Raw genomic sequence first — 23,065 nt, forward strand, 5'->3', positions numbered from 1 at the left:
CCCATGGATGGCCATCACGCCCTGATCAGAGGAAAGTGAGAATCTCATCAGTTAGTCCGTCGAGTGACCTGGTATACACCACACCACGTGACGAATTCAAGATGTGGTGGGCCTCCACTCATACAAGTAATGTGTGCATGAGAGTGGCTTGAAGTAATTTTTGGGCCTGGAAGGCGCTCTGTCTCCAACAGCAAGGTACCATTGCACAACAGAGTACAAAATTTCACTGGTCCTGCAATCTCATCTACATCCTTCTGAAGGACGAAAGTTGACTGTTCAGAAAACTTGACCGTCAGATCTTGTGACAAGAAACTTCAGTGCTGGTGGTAGAATTTTCGGAACAGGAGTTCCATCTAGCTTTCTTTTTGGGTAGAAGACAGGGAAGAAGAGAAATCCATTGCGGACGAATCCCCCATGATTGCCAGCGTCTCAGATGGCGCGCTCCTTCCTTGTGGGGGCCCTCTCAGAGTGCACTCCCTCTTAAGTGATTGTTCACACCTCATGTCACACCTGAGGAATGGACAGAGATACCAATCGGCAAGGAGAACAGGGCAAGGAGAACAGGGCAAGGAGAACAGGGCAAGGAGAACAGGGCAAGGAGAACAGGGCAAGGAGAACAGGGCAAGGAGAACAGGGCAAGGAGAACAGGGCAAGGAGAACAGGGCAAGGAGAACAGGGCAAGGAGAACAGGGCAAGGAGAACAGGGCAAGGAGAACAGGGCAAGGAGAACAGGGCAAGGAGAACAGGGCAAGGAGAACAGGGCAAGGAGAACAGGGCAAGGAGAACAGGGCAAGGAGAACAGGGCAAGGAGAACAGGGCAAGGAGAACAGGGCAAGGAGAACAGGGCAAGGAGAACAGGGCAAGGAGAACAGGGCAAGGAGAACAGGGCAAGGAGAACAGGGCAAGGAGAACAGGGCAAGGAGAACAGGGCAAGGAGAACAGGGCAAGGAGAACAGGGCAAGGAGAACAGGGCAAGGAGAACAGGGCAAGGAGAACAGGGCAAGGAGAACAGGGCAAGGAGAACAGGGCAAGGAGAACAGGGCAAGGAGAACAGGGCAAGGAGAACAGGGCAAGGAGAACAGGGCAAGGAGAACAGGGCAAGGAGAACAGGGCAAGGAGAACAGGGCAAGGAGAACAGGGCAGAGATAGAAGTAAGGGCATCAAATCAAGGAGAAGAGTGAACGTAGGGAAAGAGGAAGAAAGCGTGAGGATGGAGAAAAACAAAGGAAACAGGATCCTGGAATTTTTAAACATCTGTCTCTGCACGAAGGTTCAGTACATTAATCCCAAGAACAGGGAGTGTGAAGGGGTGGTAAGGGGGGGGGGGAAGGATTGGGCACAAGGAGGGATGGGGAAGGGGGGTAGGGCAGCCTGGAAAGGAAGGAGAACTGCACTAGCTCGGGGCCCTGTGCTCGCCATGCACGTATCACCAAGAGAGTTGTGAACACCCCTGGGTTAAGGACAAGGGATAACGATAATTGGTTTGTGGCTCACTGAACTTTATGGTCATCAGCTCCTGTACAAAGTCCCAAGGACCAGGGAGGAGGAAAGGAAGTAACAGAGGCAAAAGTGAAGAGAGTGACACTGGATGGCGTCTCATACTTTTGGCGAACCTCAGCATAAGACAAGCGATCCAGGGACTGTTATTCTTTCATCATCTTTTGACTTTTGTAAGCTGGGCAATCCGACGAGCGAGGGGACTGGCGGTCAGCACAATTGATACATAGGCGGCGGGCGGCGGGCTTCACTCATGGAGTGGGTGGCCAGTCACCACACAAAGGGTCCGCCATACAGCTGGAAGTCATGCACAAAACGCAAACACCAAAAGCACCGCATATGTGGAGGGATGTACAGCTTCACGTCATATCTGTAGCACATAACCTTGAACTTCTCTGGGAGGGTATCCCCTCGAAAGTCAGAATGAAGGCGCCATTATTGGTGCTGTTGTCTTTGCGATCCTACTGCACACATCGAAGGAAATGAATGCCACACTACTCCAGATTATTCCGAAGTTCATCAGTTTGTAGGATGAGGTCCCTAAGAAAAATTACTCCCTGGACCAGAGATTCATGAGGAGTGATAGACACCAGGACATTGTCAAGACGATTACAGGCATGAAGATCTGTGGATTGGGTGGCAGAAGCAGCTTTGATCAACAGGGAGCCTGACTGCATCTTGCTAACAGACTCCAAACTTTTCCTCGATATTTTCCACGAAAATCGGCTTTGTGGTCGTGAATGTGTCCCCATACGTCCTAGTACAAACGAGGCAATGTGGAAAGTGTTTCAGACCAAGACAGCGAGCCTGGCCCTCCTCCCATGGTGCAGCCATGGAAGGGAAGGTTGCTGGATCATTCAAGGATCCTTCACCATTCGAAGAGACAGCCATGTGCTAACGGCCAGATTTTTGCAGCTTGATATGCTTCATGCTCCAAGCAAGCATCTGCCCTGATACCACCCACTCCAACCAGATGCTCTCCCTATGGGCGCCACCCAGCCACAGCAGGGGCCATGTGCCATTGTGACCACTGCCAAGCACTCCGATGATCCAAGAAGATAAGTTGGTTGTTTAAGGTTTAAGGGACCATACAGCAAGGTCATCAGTTCCTTGTTTCAATTATGCTCCATTCCGCTAATGAGACATCTCAGTAAAGTCAGAACAATAAAACGGAAAAAGGTAAAAACGTAAAAGGGCAGTCATGTTGTCATTGGTAAAAAACAAAATGAGTGAAGTCAGCAAGATAAAGAACCCAAAACTATGCTGAAGCAGCATAGGCAAGACCACCTGTGACGTAAAAAGTACAACTGCTAGAATGTAGAAAGTACGTATGGGAATAGAAAGACTAACCAAGCCTTAAAAAAAAGGGTAAAAACAGAGTAAAAGGAGAAGAAAGGATTTCGGTCAGGGAGGGGAATCGGGAATCTCCGAACACTGCTTACAGTGGGAGACACCCAAACACTCACCGCCCTGCGCCAACACCAGAGAGATTAAAAACCTTAAAACTGAGAATAAAAACCACTTTCCCAGAGGAAACCGAGAACCAGAGAGACCAGCCGGGAATCGTTAGCCAACATCAAAGGTAAAGTGTGGGGGAATCTGTACTTAGCACGCAGAGCCAAAATATCGGGGCAATCAACCAAAATGTGGGCTACTGACTGGAAAGGCTCCACAACCACATAGTGAGGGTGGCTCATCACGCAAAAGAAAACCATGGGTCAGCCTGGTATGGCCAATGCGGAGATGACACAGTGTGGTAGAGTCCTTTCGGGAGAGGCGAAAGGAAGAACGCCACAGGCCTGGTGTCACCTTAATTGCACCTAGTTTATTAGACAGGGGAGTAGCCTCCCAAGAAGTGGCCCATGACTGTGCGAAGTGGGATTTGATGTGAAGCCATAAATCCGCTGCAGCAGGGGTTACAGAAAACGGGGTAAGTAACTGCTCCCCCAGCAAAACGATCAGCGAGCTCATTACCCGGGATACCCACATGGCCAGGGACCCAAAGGAAGTCAATGGAACAAGCAGCACTGAATATCAGCGAGATGGTCATGGATAGCAGAGATCAAGGGATGGCGGGAAAAACACCGGTCAATAGCAAGAAGGCCACTCCGAGTCCGTACATAACAAAACGCGGTTGTGTTGGGACTGTTTAATAAAGGTAAGGGCCTGGGAAATTGCCATCAATTCCGCAGTAAACACCCCACATGTAGGTGGCAGCAGATGACATCCTGTTCCAACAGAGGACGTGAAGGCATACCCAACATGATCAGATTTACAGCCATCAGTGTAAAAAACAACAGCATCCCGAAACTCCCATAAAATTTGGCGGAAAAAGGAACGGAACACCACTGGGGGGATGGAATCTTTCGCACCTCGGCGGAGATCCATCCGAATTCGATGCCAAGGAACTAACCAAGGAGGGGTGGAGGGGAGGGAGCGAGGAAGACAGGACAAAGAAGGAAGCTGAAAACCACGGTGAAGAGACAGAAGGCGCAGCCCAACTGGTAAACCCGCCCGAGGACGGGAGTCGGGTGGGCGACGTCCATGGTCTGGGAACAGAATAGAATAGGAAGGATGAGTGGGAGAGGAACGGATAGTGAGTGCATAAGACACCAGAAGCTGGGACCGCCGAACAGAAAGGGGGAGGGATCCCAGCTTCAACAGCACTAGTAGGGAAGGCACCGGTGGCCAAACGGATACCACGATGGTGGACTGGATCCAGCACGTGCAGTGTGGAAGGAGCAGCTGAACCATAAACTTGCCAACCATAGTCCAAGCGAGACAGAACTAGAGCACGATAAAGACGGAGGAGGAGGGAATGGTCCAAACCCCAAGAGGAGTGGGCAAGGAAGCGAAGGACATTGAGTTTACGGAAACATCCTACCTTCAGGAGTCTGATATGGGGCAGCCAAGTGAGCTTGTTTGCGAAAAGAAGACCCAAGAAACGAAACTGTGGGACCACAGGCAATCTTTGTGCAGCGAGATAGAACACTGGATCAGGGTGGATCATAGTAAGGCGACAGAAGTGGACCACTCGCGATTTTACAGGAGAGAATTGAAACCCGTGTGAGAGGGTCCATGCAGAGGCACGCCGTATAGCTACTTGGAGCTGCCGTTCTGCAGATGCCATCGAGGAGGAACTAACCCAAATGCAGAAATCATCCACATACAGGGCAGGGGCGACCAAGAGACCGACAGAGGCAAGAAGTCCATCGATAGCAATGATGGAAAGGACACTCAAGACAGAACCCTGTGGGATGCCCGTCTCCTGGGTCCATGGAGAACTAAAAGCAGTACCAACTCGAACTCTGAATGACCGATGGATCAGGAACTGGCGGATAAAAATCGGGAGTGGGCCCCGAAGACCCCACTGATGAAGGGTAAGTAACATGTGTTGGCGCCAGGCCGAGTCATAGGCCTTGCGAAGGTCAAAAAACACTGCAACCAAATGGCAGTGCTGGGAAAAAGCCTGCCGGACTGCGGATTCCAAGCGAAGTAAATGATCGATTGGAGACCGTCCCTCTCAAAAGCCACACTGGTAAGGGGACAATAGATCCCGAGATTCGAGGACCCAATTGAGCCGACGGGCTACCATCCATTCAAGTAACTTACAAACAACATTGGTCAAACTAATTGGCCGATAGCTGTCAACAGATAGGAGGTTCTTACCAGGCTTCAGGACAGGAACCACAATGCTATCCCTCCACTGAGAAGGGAAGTCACCCTGGAGCCAGATATGGTTAAACACCCGAAGATGATGTTGCCGTTGTGGAGCACTGAGATGTTGAAGCAGTTGGTTATGAATGGAATCTGGGCCAGGGACCGTATCATGACAAGATAGAGCAGAAAGAAATCCCCATTCAGTAAAAGCTTCGTTGTAAGATTCTGACTCACAAGGGGTGAAACATAAGGTGGAAGCTTCAGCCCACTGTTTTTGATGAAGGAAAGCAGCTGGATAGGAGGAAGACGCTGATGCCACTGCAAAATGGGTCGCAAGATGTTCTGCAAGAACTAATGGGGCCATACAAATGCCATCTGGGAGGTGAAGGCCTGGGAGGGTGGACTGCCGATGGCAACATGGGAGAGAGCTAAGTGTAGCTCATACCCATGACATAGGGACAATAGAACCAAGGGAAGAAACGAATCGTTCCCAACATATCCGCTTGCTCTGTTTGATTAAATAACGGGCTTTAGCGCGAAGGCGGTAGTAAGGCTGGCTACGGATGGGTGCCTCTTAAAGTGGTGCAAAGCTCGACGGCGATCACGGATGGCAATGGCAATAGCCGTACTCCACCATGGGACTTGCCGGCGACGAAATGGTCCAGATGAGCGCGGGACAGCAAGCCTAGCAGCGCAAACAATCGCGTCAGACACGTCACGTAGGACGTCATCAATACAACCCGACAAAGAGGGAGAAAACACGACCTGTGCAGTGTAGAGGCCAATCGGCGCGTTGGAAAGACCAACGAGGCAACCTGTCCATCGGGGAACAGGAAGGGAGCGTGATAATCAACGGGAAATGGTCACTATCACAAAGGTCGTCGTGTGGCGACCAGTGTAATCAAGGGAGGAGAGAGGGAGAAGAAAGAAAGATCAATGGCAGAAAAGGTACCATGACCGGCACTGAAATGAGTAGGGAGCCATCATTAAGAAGGCACAGGTCGTGGTCTGCAATAAATTGGTCTAGAAGAAGACATTGTCTAGATGGAAAGGCACTGCCCCACAAGGGATGATGAGCATTAAAATCCCCAAGGAGGAGGAAGGGAGGAGGAAGTTGCTGAAGAAGGGTGGTTAAGGTAGCAGGTGTAAGAGTCCTGTCAGGAGGGAGATAAAAATTGCAAACTGATTGCAGAGTCCAAGTGGACCCTAACAGCAACCGCTTCCAATGTTATTTGAAGAGGAATCCACGTGCTAGTAATGTCTGTACGGACCAATGTACAAACGCCACCTGAAGCCCACAGGGGTCCGACCCGATTTCGACAGAAAACACGGAACCCACGGAGGGTCAGTGAGTGAGCATCAGTAAAATGAGATTCCTGGAGAACCCCACAAGCTGCAGAGTAGGACGAAAGAAGGGATTTCAATTCCAGAAGGTGGCGATTGTATCCATTACAATTCCATTGGAGAACCACAGAACGATGGTTTAAATGGGGGCTGAACACTTTAAATCCAGTCATACCGCCGGGTCCCCAGCCGTCACCGACAAGGAGGGGGCGACATCCATGAACGACAGGTCAGAGACCACACAGAGGCATACTGACAATCTTTCTTTCCACGAGCAATACGAGACTGGAATAGAAGGGAGACCCGATAGAGGTACTCAAAGTACCCGCCACCACACACCGTCAGGTGGCTTGCGGAGTATGGATGTAGATGCAATGGGCAGAGCTCGAAACCACCTCGAAAAAGCGGCCAAAGTGATTCGAGACATCCTCAGGATCCACAAGGACTTCCTTCGCTACAGTCAGGCCAGAAATCGGGGTGTGGACCTTTGTGCCAGATAGCTGGCACAGGCCACCCCAAACAACCGAAGGAGTAAAACTGTTGAAAGAGCTGGTGAAATCCACCCAGGAAGCCTTTTTGCTTTCTTTGACAACACGACATTGTGCACGGAGTCGTTTGTAACTGCTACAGTTCGCCATCGTAGGGTGGTGTTGCAAGGTGCGTAAAGCACGTCGCCGAGCACGAATAGCGTCGCTGCATGCCGTAGTCCACCAGGGGACTGGGACTCTACGTGGAAAAGAGGAAGTACGAGGGATGGAATATTCAGCAGCAGTGAGAATAACGTCCGTGAGGTATTCGACCTGACTATCGCAACTGGAGAAGTTTTGATCATGGAAGTTCGCCAGGGAGGTGAAAAGCCCCCAGTCAGCTTTGGAGATGTTCCAGCTAGTGGAATGTGGAGAAGGGGTGTGAAGCAGGAGATGGATTACACAGGGGAAATGGTCGCTCGAGTATGTGTCAGACAGAGCATACCACTCGAACTGACATGCAAGTTGGATAGTGGAGATTGAGAGGTCCAAGTGGGAATAGGTATGTGTTGCATCCGGAAGGAAGTTAGGTGCACCAGTATTTAAGCAGACTGGATTGAGGTGGTTGAAAAAGTTGCCAAGAGGGAGCCTCGCAGGCAGGTTGCTGGAGAGCCCCACAGGGCATGGTGGGCATTAAAGTCTCCAATCAACAAAAATGGTGTAGGAAGCTGAGCAATCAGTTTTATAACGTCTGCCCTAGTAAAGGCAGACAGACGATGATGGAATGTAAACGGTACAAATAGAAAATGTGGAAGTGGGGAGAGTAATTCGGAAGATAACTGCCTGCAGATCTGCGTGCAATATGATTGGATCGTAGTAGACATCATCCCGAACCAGCAACATGACCCCTCCATGAGCCGGAATACCTGCCACAGGGGGTAGCCCAAAATGCATGGAGGTAGTGTGCCAAGTCAGTACGATCACATGGGCGTAACTTCGTTTCTTAGAGACCTACGACAAGTGGACAGTACATTCGAGGGAGTAATTTTAGTTCCTCTCGGTTGGACTGAATGCCGCGAATATTCCATTGAAGAAGTGCCATTAGGAAATTAAAAGAAAAAGAAGAAACAAGAAAGGGTCACCTCGATGGCTGCTGAGGGCCTGGCTTCGAGGGAGCACAGCTTTTGCAATCGATAGGTGGCGAGTCATGGTCCATCAACTCAACAGTTGCGTCTGACACCTTCCTGAACTAGTCAGGAGGGGCAGCTTCCTCCACCAATGAAAGGCCAGATGATCGGCTACCAGCGGTTCGGTCTGGCGAAACTGAAGATGGCCGGGGACAGCAACTGCTGGGTGGCGCAGTAGAAGAAACGCGCCTCGGCGGAGATGGAGAACTTTTCTCTTTGAAGAATTAAGTTTTGTCGAAAGAACAGTTTATGACTGAAGTTTGTGTACGCAAGAAGTCATGGCGTGTCTGTTCTTTTTTTAAGGTCTGAGCATCTGATTTAGAGGTTCTCGTCTTAGAAGTAGCGGATGATTGAGCGTTAGGGTTGGTGGGAGGAAGAGGAGACGTTGATTGGGCGATCTCAGCACTGGCCGATCTGACGACCGAATCGCTAAATGTTAGATCGCATGTCTGTGTAGCGACCACCCTGGTAGGCCGAGGCGAGGCGAGAATGGTACTGTATTTACCTGCCAGAAGCACAGTGGGCTTTCTGCTATTTAATAACTTGCGAGCAGCCGAGGTCGACGCCTTCTCTTTCACTCGAATTTCCTGTATAGTTTTCTCATCTTTGTAGATGGGGCAGTCGCCCGAGGAGGCAGCATAGTCCCCCATACAATTGATGCAATGAGGTGACAGGTGGACAGTCACCCTCATGGGCGTCCCTGCCACAGGTAACGCATTTAGCCACACTTTAACAACACTGCTGTTTATAGTTAAACCGCTGACATTGGCAACACCTTGTAGGGCTGGGTACATACGGCCGAAGAGAAATGATCTCATAACCCACTTTAATTCGTGAAGGCAATTGCACATTGTCAAATGTCAGGAAGACTGTTCGGGTCGGTATGCGGTCCTTGTCGACCATTTTCATGACCCCATGGATGGCCATCACGCCTTGATCAGAGGAAAGTGAGAATCTCATCAGTTAGTCCGTCGAGTGACCTGGTATACACCACACCACGTGACGAATTCAAGATGTGGTGGGCCTCCACTCATACAAGTAATGTGTGCATGAGAGTGGCTTGAAGTAATTTTTGGGCCTGGAAGGCGCTCTGTCTCCAACAGCAAGGTACCATTGCACAACAGAGTACAAAATTTCACTGGTCCTGCAATCTCATCTACATCCTTCTGAAGGACGAAAGTTGACTGTTCAGAAAACTTGACCGTCAGATCTTGTGACAAGAAACTTCAGTGCTGGTGGTAGAATTTTCGGAACAGGAGTTCCATCTAGCTTTCTTTTTGGGTAGAAGACAGGGAAGAAGAGAAATCCATTGCGGACGAATCCCCCATGATTGCCAGCGTCTCAGATGGCGCGCTCCTTCCTTGTGGGGGCCCTCTCAGAGTGCACTCCCTCTTAAGTGATTGTTCACACCTCATGTCACACCTGAGGAATGGACAGAGATACCAATCGGCAAGGAGAACAGGGCAAGGAGAACAGGGCAAGGAGAACAGGGCAAGGAGAACAGGGCAAGGAGAACAGGGCAAGGAGAACAGGGCAAGGAGAACAGGGCAAGGAGAACAGGGCAAGGAGAACAGGGCAAGGAGAACAGGGCAAGGAGAACAGGGCAAGGAGAACAGGGCAAGGAGAACAGGGCAAGGAGAACAGGGCAAGGAGAACAGGGCAAGGAGAACAGGGCAAGGAGAACAGGGCAAGGAGAACAGGGCAAGGAGAACAGGGCAAGGAGAACAGGGCAAGGAGAACAGGGCAAGGAGAACAGGGCAAGGAGAACAGGGCAAGGAGAACAGGGCAAGGAGAACAGGGCAAGGAGAACAGGGCAAGGAGAACAGGGCAAGGAGAACAGGGCAAGGAGAACAGGGCAAGGAGAACAGGGCAAGGAGAACAGGGCAAGGAGAACAGGGCAAGGAGAACAGGGCAAGGAGAACAGGGCAAGGAGAACAGGGCAAGGAGAACAGGGCAAGGAGAACAGGGCAAGGAGAACAGGGCAAGGAGAACAGGGCAAGGAGAACAGGGCAAGGAGAACAGGGCAAGGAGAACAGGGCAAGGAGAACAGGGCAAGGAGAACAGGGCAAGGAGAACAGGGCAAGGAGAACAGGGCAAGGAGAACAGGGCAAGGAGAACAGGGCAAGGAGAACAGGGCAAGGAGAACAGGGCAAGGAGAACAGGGCAAGGAGAACAGGGCAGAGATAGAAGTAAGGGCACGAAAGCAGGGAGAAGAGTGAACGTAGGGAAAGAGGAAGAAAGCGTTAGGATGGAGAAAAACAAAGGAAACAGGATCCTGGAATTGTTAAACATCTGTCTCCGAACGAAGGCTCAGTACATTACTCCCAAGAACAGGGAACGTGAAGGGGAGGTAAGGAGGGGGAAGGATTGGGCACAAGGAGGGATGTGGAAGTGGGGTAGGGCAGCCTGGAAAGGAAGGAGAACTGCACTAGCTCGGGGCCCTGTGCTCGCCATGCACGTATCCACAAGAGAGTTGTGAACCCCCCTGGGTTAAGGACAAGGGATAACGATGATTGGTTTGTGGCTCACTGAACTGCATGATCAGCTCCTGTACAAAGTCCCAAAGACCAGGGAGGAGGAAAGGAAGTAACAGAGGCAAAAGTGAAGAGAGTGACACTGGATGGCGTCTCATACTTTTGGCGAACCTCAGCATAAGACAAGCGATCCAGGGACTGTTATTCTTTCATCATCTTTTGACTTGTAAGCTGGGCAATCCGACGAGCGAGGGGACTGGCGGTCAGCACAATTGATACATAGGCGGCGGAACTCGGGCTTCACTCATGGAGTGGGTGGCCATTCACCACACAAAGGGTCCGCCTTACGGCTGGAAGACATGCACAAAACGCAAACACCAAAAGCACCGCATATGTGGAGGGATGTACAGCTTCACGTCACATCTGTAGCACATAACCTTGACCTTCTCTGGGAGGGTATCCCCTCGAAAGTCAGAATGAAGGCGACATTATTGGTGTGGTTGTCTTTGCGATCCTACTGCTCACATCGAAGGAAATGAATGCCACACTACTCCAGATTATTCCGAAGTTCATCAGCTTGTAGGATGAGGTCCCTATGAAAAATTACTCCCTGGACCAGAGATTGATGAGGAGTGATAGACACCAGGACATTGTCAAGACGATCACAGGTACGAAGAGCTGTGGATTGGGTGGCAGAAGCAGCTTTGATCAACATGGAGCCTGACTGCATCTTACTAACAGACTCCAAACTTTTCCTCGATATTTTCCACGAAAAACGGCTTTGTGGTCGTGAATGTGTCCCCATACGTCCTAGTGCAAACGAGGCAATGTGGAAAGTGTTTCAGACCAAGACAGCGAGCCTGGCCCTCCTCTCATGGTGCAGCCATGGAAGGGAAGGTTGCTGGATCATTGAAAGCACCATTGAAGCATCTGCCCTGATACCACCCACTCCAACCAGAGGCTCTCCCTATGGGCGCCACCCAGCCACAGCAAGGGTCATGTGGCACTGCGACCAATGCCAAGCATTCCGATGCTCCAAGAAGGTAAGCAACGACTCCTTGACATACATGGGGAGGAAACAGCTCAGGTATCAATGGGTGCTCCTGTGTTTCAGGGGGGTTCAGCCATATGGGTGCATAACAGCTCTAGACTGGCTACACGGGCTTGTGACCTAGCAGGGTGGAAGTGGGTTACAGTGGGGTAGGGAGAGGGGAAGGAAGGGGGAGAGGAAACCACGCTGTAGATGCTAGGGAGAGAGTTCTTCCCAATACGGCTCACACTAAAAACTGGAAGTCTGAAGTGAAGGTCAGACTTCAACTGGGGATCTAAACGCTGGAAGGCTGAAAACAGGCAAAAGAAAATTGCAACTAATACAGGAAACCAAGTGGATAGCCAGGTCGAAATAAATCAGAACACCGAGAGAGGGGAAGGGGGTGGCAAGGGGGAAGGAAATGCAGCCAGGGAATGAGCAATGGGCCGCAATAGCTCGGGGCCCTGTGTGCGTCATGCACGAACTCACGAAAGAACCATGAGCTCCAGGGGGTGTAAGCGCAGATTCTTGAAACAGGGCCTGAAGAGATTTAAATGTACCAGCTTCGAACGTGAACTTGGCCAAATATTTAACTCAGAATCGCAACAAAACCAAGTTTGCGAGGTGGAAAGCCCGTTTCGACACCAGTCACTGCTCATGTCACGTTCGTCAGAAGTAAAATCACAGAAAATTATAAACAAAATGCCGCGAATGCTTTTGAAATTTAGTCAAATCTTAATACTGCCGAAAGACATATGAAAAAGGAAACAAGCTCATTCGCGACCTCAAATGTCACCATCTGACGAGTTGAAGAACGTTAACATAAATACTTAGAGTACGGTGTTTAGTAGAGGTGTCAAATTTAAAATTCCCCTTTGTGTCTAGTTCAAGGACCAATGATAAAACCTACTTCATTCTGATAGATCAGAGGCAACAGTAATGGTGGACGCCACATCTCGCCCACATTTCACCAAATATAACATTCAAACACGTAAAATTTCTTAGTAACTTCACTGCACAGACATATGCTGAAGCACAACCCAAAAAGACGCCTTCAGATAAGCATAATGGAAAACGAATTAAAAAGTTATACAGTAGTGAACGGAAATAATATGATTAATAATAACTTAATTTTGATTCTCGACTCGTTACTACAGAAATAGTTTCTGACAAAGTTGCTTGAAGTTAATAATGAAATTACGTCGAAATTATTTCAACTGCTTTGAGAGTACGGAAGAAGAGCTTCCTGGCGATGTGTAACTGCTCAGTTGCTTACGTGTGCGTTACGGATGACGTCCGTCGGCGTCGGCAGCTACGTAGCTAAATTTTAACAGATCCATCAATGCTGCCGTTATGTCCCCTTCCAGTGTGTTTAATCGATTTGGCGGGATAATGTACCTCCGTCAACTCTGCTGGATACGGGATGGTCGGAAGAAATTACTCATTTAACTATGTTCGTATACGAACGAAGATACTTTTACCACAGTACGTAGATATCAACGCCAGATTCAAAGACTATGTGAGCAAACTCATGTCAACTCACGGATTATGAAATTCCACTTTTTTCTACACTTTTCTCATTCGCGGAATTACTGTGTAACGAATAACTTTTGCACATATAAAACTCTTCCTGGCACTGTCTTAACGTGCGTTACCTGAACTAGCTATCAAAGTCAGTTTTCATGACTTGTCACAGTCTCCGCAGTTCATTTTACCTATTGCATTTCGTGAAGTTACTACAAATATTTCCTTATTAAAAATGTTGCATACCAAAAAATAGAACAAGTTAATGAATATGTAATGGAGGCAATGGACAGTGTAGAACAAAGCACGTAAACTAGGAAAATTTGTGTGTAACTGCAGTAGACTACGACGTCAGGCGCAATTTGCTCTGAAGCGTGACTTCTGCAAATAGCTGCAACTTTTAATTTGGGTTGTTACTGGGATGGCCTCTTTACAGCGTTTAGTGACTCCTGATCATATTTTGTCCTTCACATTCCTTCCTGCCCGTAAAGGACTAGCAACTTATCACAGCGACTGATCGCAAGCGATACTGTTGCGAGTGGTCGCTATCGACTTTGGCACACAAGCGACTTGCAAACCAATTTGAACCGATATTACAAATGCCTATGCCGAGAAATTCTATCGAAAATGTGTTTAGCTGCAGTGGAAGTTCGAGATTATCTCCACGAATAGCGGCGAAAAATGGAAAAAGAGGTATTTTAATTTATTAAAATTTTTTTAAACGCTTTTCTTGGGAACTGCTTGCTACTTTACGAACTATAAAACAGTTTTCACTCACGCCAAGTCTGTTGTGTACATCTTTTCAGTGTGTTAATAAAATTCGTTTTTCGTTAGTCCTCAGTTCCTCCATTAACACAATTGGTGCTGCGAACTGTGTGTATAGCAACAATGTCAATAGCAGCACTGGTGGTTACCATAACTGGTAGATTTTCCCTGAAGATTTAAATTAAAATGGCCACTTAATATTACAATATGACATTCTATTTAGAAACTAAACACCTTAATAACATGTTTCAGATGGATCCCAGTGTATTGTGGCTGTTACCACCAACTTGCCAAGAGTTCTATAGCGAAAGCTTCAAAATGCTGATTACCAGGAAATCTTAGAATGTATTTTGTATTACTTCGTGACAAATAGCATCTCTAGCCTCAACGGAACTTCTCAGAGTGGTTCGGGATCCACGATTATGAATTATGTGAAGTTCTTAGTATATGTGGACAAAGCGGAACAAAACTACGCATCGGCGCTTAGACAAACTAACAGCAGCCAAGAAGCCACACTGCAGCACATCACATGCGATTCATCAAAATCCGTGGCAGTTCCAAGCGATCACCGATCTGATTTCCCATACGTATGCGACCTCCGGACGGATCGCACGACCTGGCGACGAATCGCTGCAATTCGTCGCTTGTGTATGGGGCTCTTAAAAGGTAGCATTAGGCTTAGCACGTTCTGTTTACCAATGATCAAAGGTGTGATTTTCATGGCTGTGGCCGCCGGCAGTTTATTTTGCTAGAAGCTCGCCTTGATGCAGCCTGATACGCGTGAACTAGCATATGGTACAAAAGTGGAGTGAGGTACAAGCGACAGATGGTACAATATGTACAGCATGTTTCAAAAATGACCGGTATATTTGCAACGGCAATAAAAACTAAACGAGCAGCGATAGAAATACACCGTTTGTTGCAATATGCTTGGGACAACAGTACATTTTCAGGCGGACAAACTTTCGAAATTACAGTAGTTACAATTTTCAACAACAGATGGCACTGCAAGTGATGTGAAAGATATAGAAGACAACACAGTCTGTGGGTGCGCCATTCTGTACGTCGTCTTTCTGCTGTAAGCGTGTGCTGTTCGCAACGTGTAAGTGTGCTGTGGACAACATGGTTTATTCCTTAGAACACAGGATTTTTCTGGTGTTGGAATTCCACCGCCTAGAACACAGTGTTGTTGCAACAACACGAAGTTTTCAACGGAGGTTTAATGTAACCAAAGGACCGAAAAGCGATACAATAAAGGATCTGTTTGGAAAATTTCAACGGACTGGGAACGTGACGGATGAACGTGCTGGAAAGGTAGGGCGACCGCGTACGGCAACCACAGAGGGCAATGCGCAGCTAGTGCAGCAGGTGATCCGACAGCGGCCTCAGGTTTCCGTTCGCCGTGTTTCAGCTGCGGTCCAAATGACGCCAACGTCCACGTATCGTCTCATGCGCCAGAGTTTACACCTCTATCCATACAAAATTCAAACGCGGCAACGCCTCAGCGCCGCTACCATTGCTGCACGAGAGACATTCGCTAACGATATAGTGCACAGGATTGATGACGGCGATATGCATGTGGGCAGCATTTGGTTTACTGACGAAGCTTATTTTTACCTGGACGGCTTAGTCAATAAACAGAACTGGCGCGTATGGGGAACCGAAAAGCCCCATGTTGCAGTCCCATCGTCCCTGCATCCTCAAAAAGTACTGGTCTGGGCCGCCATTTCTTCCAGATCCGAAACGATTACTGCATCACGCTATCTGGACATTCTTCGTGAATTTGTGGCGGTACAAACTGCCTTAGACGACACTGCGAACACCTCGTGGTTTATGCAAGATGGTGCCCGGCCACATCGCACGGCCGACGTCTTTAATTTCCTGAATAAATATTTCGATGATCGTGTGATTGCTTTGGGCTATCCGAAACATACAGGAGGCGGCGTGGATTGGCCTCCCTATTCGCCAGACATGAACCCCTGTGACTTCTTTCTGTGGGGACACTTGAAAGACCAGGTGTACCGCCAGAATCCAGAAACAATTGAACAGCTGAAGCAGTACATCTCATCTGCCATGTGAAGCCATTCCGCCAGAAACGTTGTCAAAGGTTTCGGGTAATTTCATTCAGAGACTACGCCATATTATTGCTACGCATGGTGGATATGTGGAAAATATCGTACTATAGAGTTTCTCAGACCGCAGCGCCATCTGTTGTCGACAATTTTAACTACTGTAATTTCGAAAGTTTGTCTGCCTGAAAATGTACTGTTGTCCCAAGCAGATAGCAACAAACGGTGTATTTCTATTGCTGCTCGTTTAGTTTGTATTGCCGTTTCAAATATACCGGTCATTTTTTAAACACCCTGTACCAGTCCCGTGGCAGGGTGCGCCAATTGCACTGAACTTGCTTCCGATTGGTCAGCATATTCGGTTGCTGGGAGCCAATGCGCCTAACTTGTCATAATTATTTATACTTTTCATTGTATGTAACCCAGTTTTTATTATGAAAATCTCAATGTTACCGTATGAGTATATTGTTTTTGTTTATTAAATTTCACTAGTTTTGCGAAACGTAATAGTAACGATATTACAACCTAAGTGCTTCGGACACCTTCGGGTCGCTTTGGCGCGCCTGGGGCGATTATGTTTGGTTTGAGGCGCTCAACTGCGCGGTCATCAGCGCCCGGGCGCTCCTGGGAGACAAAGTACTTCGGCCGTCGGCTGCGCTAGTCACACTGTTTCGGGCGTTCTGGAGGGACGGACATGTACTCTGTATGGGAAGTGCACAGAAAAGTTACCGTACAGTTAAGAAAGCTATGTCGAGCGTTGTAAATACTAAAGAGTGTGAATATTTAAATAACCAAATAGGATATGTTAATGAGAAGTGTCGCCTACCATCTTGCCCTCTCTAGATACAGACACAAACCTGGGCAAATGGCATCCCATAAACAGGACGATCACAGGTTCAAGTTAACAGCGCAGTAGCCTTCGCCGAAGATCCACGACCGACGAGCTGTTTTCTGCGCTGGGGGAGAACTTTAAAAGACCACAGCTTGGTGGGAAGAACGTTTAGACGCATTCAATCTCTCCAGATCTCTAGTTTCTAGATCAGACGTCCAATGATACGCCTAATTTATAAAGGACGCGAGCTGAACGTGACTGCGTTTCTGCCACATTCTTCGCCCACATGACATTTTTATTTTATCTCGTACTTGCTGTCAGTCGGACAAGACTATTCAGTAGCAGCAAGGTAGGGGAGAGTTCCGTGCGTTTTGTGCAGCAGATGGTTTCAGAGCGTGGGAATTCGCCCGCCAACACGTTTGAGTACCTTACTGCCGGGAATCATATCCTGTACGTGGCGCGAATCAGTACATTGTTTTTAGTTAATATTTATTATTTAAACACTGCTATGCACCTGGAGCCATACCGTCTTAACATTAGTTGCACTGATGAAAGTTTAATAATTGTATGAAGTCATTAAGTAAAAGCGTAAATGAGAAGAACGTTTTAACTTTCGCATTAACGCTGGAAGTCAAATCCGCACTTTGAAGGAGCAGGCGCAAGACTGTAAGGCTGGCCGCAAGATGAGACGCAGGTTCGTGAAGTGACGCAGGGCGACTCTCAGTTTTTGCGAACCACACCACTGAATGGTCCTGCGCACGCTAAGCCGTCGGCACACCGACCGTGCTGTCGAACGTTAACGTTGAGCGTGCCAAGTTCAACGTGCTGCTGAACGCTCAGGAACGATGCGACTTGTGCACACGGTACGTGGGCCCCAACGTGGTATACGCGATCGCAACGCACTCCAGCGGCAGTCGAGGGATGTTTCAAGTTCGTAAATCACACTGTTTACTAAACGGGCGCGCGTAAAATTCCCACGTTAGCTCTATTAGAACGCACTTTTCCTCTATCGTCCACGAAAATGAAAGTACCATGTCCAATCAATAAGGACACAGGCTTATAAAAGTTCCATTACAAACAGTGCGGTACAAATTTGGAATACTTCTCCGCGTAAGATAAACAGTATTTCATCATTTCCACATTTTAGTGAAACCCAAAGGTCAGTCTTACTTGATCACTGTTCCTACCCAGTTGCAGAATCTTTGCAACATGTCAGTTACGAAGCGTAAAAGAAAAAGGAGCAAAATCTCTTTATACAAGTAGTGCAAGCTCTCCTGTAGATTAAGCCAATCGAACAAAGTCACCCCTCAAAAAAAGGTGTACTTATATTTACATGAGATCAAATATTATAGTATATACTTATATTAAACTAATAATAAAGTATCAGAACCTAATAAAAACGCGAATGTTAGGGAAAAAATTGGAGGTGTCAAGATGCGAACCACTGACCCAATAAACAACTCATCACCAGACAGTGATGCTACTCATTACGCTAAACCACCAACACGTCTCGTACTTGATATATTATGTTACACATGCTGAAAATCTTAATCTTAGATATGTTACTAATTGAAATTTTATTATAACAAATTGTACCAAGAACAATGCGTTTTGGGTGGATCTTCAGTGTGTCGCTGCCTTCAAATAGCCTACTCTCATAATACGCAAGTTACAATAATTCTTTTGCCACGAATATGATGCTTCTCATTTTATTGGAACGAATCACACAGTTAACAACGGGTTTTCCAGTGATTCTCAATTTGCTAGTGCTCAGAAACGGCATATATACAAATAGGCTTGAAATGAATGCCAATATGGCGCCTCAACTCTATACTGAAGGGAGATGGCGTGCGTGTGACGTAGGTGGCGTTGTGCCATCTCATTGGTCAACGATCAGACTCACGCTCAGATTATCTGACATGCCAAATACTGCTCTGCACGTTCGGAAAGACTCCCGAATGTGCTGTCCCACGCTATGACGTCAGAAACTCGGCACGCTCAACGTTCGGATGCACGGTCCGTGTGCCGACGGCTTTAGGCTTGGCGCAAATTGAGGCGCGTATAGCGCGCGTGGAGCGACGCAGCGCAGCGCGCGTTTTTGTAACTTCACAGGTTCAAATGGGGCCGCGCAAATTGCAACGCGACGCGACTGGGACGCGACACGCGCCTGCGCCAGGTCGCGCGGCGTTGTGGCTGAGTCAAGTTTCTCGCGCCGTGCGTCGCGCGTGCCTCGCTAGCACCGTGGGAAATTTGAGGCGGGGAGCGGAAAAGTAGCCCGGCCATGTGCTCACATCCGAACGGCAGATATGAGCAGTGGTAGTATTGCCCATACGATAAATTTTGCCTTACTGTCTACTAAATTTTATTGCCTTTGGGTAGTGTTTCGCTTTTCGCCATTTAAGCGCTGCAGCATTCTTCGTTAGTACATTATACTTTTCTGTTATTTGTATCTGTATAGTTTTGTTTTTCTTCTGCCAATAAAAATGCATACTTCAGTAATTCATGAGCCATTGGCCGCTGGAATTTTATCATATGCCTCCGCGATGTTTTCAGATCGCAAGAAGAGAGAGGATAGTGTATAAGGAACTAAGGAATATTATAAAATCATGTGATTAAGAATCAAGGTAGGAAAGTAAAACAAGGTTATCTTCTCGCTGCCTAGTATGCTGGCGTATCTGTACGATCTGTTACAAAAATTTAGAGAGGGATAATCTCCACAGGTGTGATCCCTTTGTGCTCCTGGTAAAAAGCGTCCAAGATCTGAAGTGTAGAAGTTGCACTGTGATTACTCTGATATGGATATAATAATTTAATACGACACACTGTACTATATGCATGTGAACATCACATTTCCACTGCAAGCTAGAAACAGTCGAAAAGCAGTCACAAATAACCATGTTTTAATTGGTTCGCCGTTATGTGAAAAAGCATTTCAATTGTTGCATGCATATTAGCAGCTTTAATAAACTAATCATACAACAGGCTACACAAATGAAGAAAATGGTATTATTACGAAAGTAGGAATATCCTGAAAGAGTGTTATGATTAGATACATTTAATTTTGAAATACTGGTGACAAAGGCAGATCTACTTTGATGACAAAGTTTTTCGAACTCCAACTCACAAGGCACAAGGCTTGTGCACTCCTGTTGCGTGCATTATCCTCCGCTGCTGACAATACACTGACCATTGTGAAGGAATAAAATCCTTTGTTAAGTTTCCATTCCAGACGCTCATTGTTAAAAATACTTGGGTTACGGGGATTCCACCAAAATTCCAACAGAATTGGAAATTTATTTTTGCGTGAGTTGGTAACTTTTCTCATTCGAAGAAACATCGCCGTTTGTGAGTAACGGCCACATTTCGCTTGGTGACTGGTTGAATTGTACTTGGTTTGTCACAGTGTAATTTGCGAAACTCTTCTCACAGCAGCTATTGCGACAGAATTCCGAAACGGAGTGTCTCATTAAACAAGTAATTGGCAATCACAGAGTTCAATAGCTTTCGAAAAACCTCATAGTGTCATTTTGCAGTAACATAAAAGAAGAAATTTAATGTTTATTTCCAAACTAGGAAGCTCTTGATTCGGTAGCTGTCGATAACTCTTAAAAAATTAGTCACTGGAGTAAAATAAATAAAAAGGGAAGTATAAATACTGATATATCCCCATAGATAAGAAAGTTCCGTGTGTTTAAGAATTGGCAAAACACTCTCCTCCTTGGGTGCTATCACTCGCCAACTTTCGTTTCGATGTCTCGAGCGGTTTAGGAGATATGAGAGATGTTGCAAGTATTTCATTCTCGCGAGCGTGAGATCTGAAGTGGGCGCGCTACATGGGATCCATTTTCTCGAGATCGGAGGCAGATAGAGACCTCCTCCCAAGTCTAAACAAAAATTCAACATGTTAGCTAAATTTCATACGCAGCAACATATGGTATAATACGCACCAAACGCAAAATCATAGCGACCCCTAATTTTCATTGCAAACTTTTTGAGTTTGGCGTAGTGTCTTACTAAAATGTGTACATCACAATAAGAATGGTCATTAGCGAGATGATGGGCACTTGACCATGAAGCTGACATGTAACGCTACAAGTAAGGCAGAAATCAAATATTTTTAGTGAATAGTTTCTATAAAATCGTTTGAGAAAGATAACAGGTTGCGCGCGCTTCGGTTCTGTCAACGCAGAACGTCGCCAGTCGGCACGTGCGAAGTGTGGTGTACGCGTCGCAGTATGTGCTGCACCCGCGCGGCACTTGCTTGTCGCGCTGTAGTGTCGTGTCACGTGACACGTGCTATACGCGTCTCAATTTGCGCCTAACCTTAGAGCGCAGCGTGACGTGACGCAGTTCCTGCGCTTGGTGACCCTGCGGACCGCAGTTTCCTCTACGCAGTTTACTCCGAGGCTCACGGTGGTTCTGGCTGTTGGTAGTTCGAAATGGAGGAAAAGCTAATTCCAATCGGCCTTGTAGCGTTGCATCCCTGTCTGTCAATTTCATTCTTGATGAGACCACGCACTTCTTGGAATTGATCACGGTTTAATCTAAAATAGTTCGTGAATTTTTCATCATCAAATTCCTTAGTTAAAGCGAATTCTCCATGACTTAGTATTCTTTTCAAGTAAGAACTTTTTTCTGCTTTTTGTTTCATCAAAGCTATGTAACACACCGTTTCGAACTCAAACTCAGAATTGGAATCCGATTCTGAACTTTTACACTATTAACATAGCAGAAGTCGCCTTCTCTGCCAGAGCCAAAGTTCCTCAGCAGACTGCGTATTGAAACTGCGATCCAACTTGCGATTATTGTCGCCGTGACTCACACTGCCGTGAGGAATTTGGCGTGAGGTCCCCTGCGTCACCTCACGGGCGTGCGTCTCATCTTGCGGCCCGCCTTACCGTTTAACTCACTACAAGTCTTCCACGGCGTACGAGCGAGGTACCACGCGACTGGACGGTCAAGCGGAATACGATGCCGATAATTATTCGTTGCAGTAACAGTGCCTCGGGAAACTGTGTGTGTAACAACTCACTGGAAGTTTCGTATCAGGTATAGACAAATGCAACATGCGCTGTGGACTGTAATCTAACGAGTTACCAAAATCATTTCTCGTGTTAAACAGTGCCTTGGAGAAGGGTCGTGTGAAGTTTTGAACTTAACACTGAGATTGGGTCCTGTTGTGGATCTCTTAACAGCCAACTTCCGCTTCAGACTTACCTGCATTTATTGATTACAAGTAACGGTTAATGAATAAAAATCAAGTGGTGTCCTATGATTCGACAACTTCATTTCGTAACACTGGATTTTCTTCCATACTTTGAATTCACTTTAGCACAGGTGGTTGTTTGCACGTCGAATCTTGCGCCTGTATGGAGAAGCCAATAGGGACGAGATTTACAACTTCAGAAGTCACGCCGGTAAGCAAACCTACACACCAATGATGCAAGGAAAGTGGAAAGACATACCCTCAAAGTGTAGTACTGACAGAAGCTGGCATTTCTGCAAGTGGGTAAGGCATTTTGTGAAACCCATCGTGTAACGGATAGGTAGGCGAACATTATAATAATCCACTGTCGACATTTTCTTTTTTGAAAACTTTACAGTTACCAGGCAAAGATTGTTGAAATCTGCCCAACTGAAGCAGTTAGCCTCACTGGAGTTCATGGTCCCTTTCACACAGCGCTCGGTACTTATTCGTGTAGGGCAGGGGGGGGGGGGAGGGGGCTTTAGAGTAATACCATGAACACTCCACATACCGCTTACTTTACTGGTAATTTAGTCCTGCCACTAACAGTTCGCTATCAACCGTTTTGGCTCATAATGCAGATACATGTTACTTCTGCTTTTAAGCTAGTGTGTACTGGTTTAGTTCTGGAGATCAACGACGGGCAGAGCGAAGCAGTTTATGAGTTTCAACCTGCTATTCCCTTCGCAGCCGCTGTCGCCCATGTTTGTTGTAACGACTCCAGTCATTAAGCTCCATGCAGAGTGAGGAACACAGATTAAGCTAACTACTCAAAGGAATTGCTATTACAATTCAGTGTTACTCTATTTAATAACAAATATTCGATGTCACGTCACGTCTTAAATTTACGCTCTTCACATGCAGGTTTAGATACATACAAATTACAGCTGACAGTTTTATTTCAACCTGCAAATTAAGTTCGGGCATTATTTTACTTGTCAGTGAAACTATGTTGTGTCTAGGAAGGGAAC

General features: G+C 47.2%; 1 protein-coding gene across 1 annotated transcript in view; it reads left to right on the forward strand.

The window, feature by feature from the left end:
* Positions 1-22,841, forward strand: part of LOC126188801 (protein argonaute-2-like) — a 31,390-nt gene extending 8,549 nt beyond the window's left edge. The window contains exons 2-4 of the mRNA XM_049930414.1: positions 516-1,055; positions 9,583-10,248; positions 22,785-22,841. Coding sequence (XP_049786371.1) covers positions 516-1,055; positions 9,583-10,248; positions 22,785-22,841 — 1,263 coding nt within the window. The remainder of the gene's footprint in view (positions 1-515; positions 1,056-9,582; positions 10,249-22,784) is intronic.
* Positions 22,842-23,065: the final 224 nt, after the last annotated feature.

Source organism: Schistocerca cancellata, chromosome 5 (genome assembly GCF_023864275.1).
Source record: "Schistocerca cancellata isolate TAMUIC-IGC-003103 chromosome 5, iqSchCanc2.1, whole genome shotgun sequence".
NCBI lineage: Eukaryota > Metazoa > Arthropoda > Insecta > Orthoptera > Acrididae > Schistocerca > Schistocerca cancellata.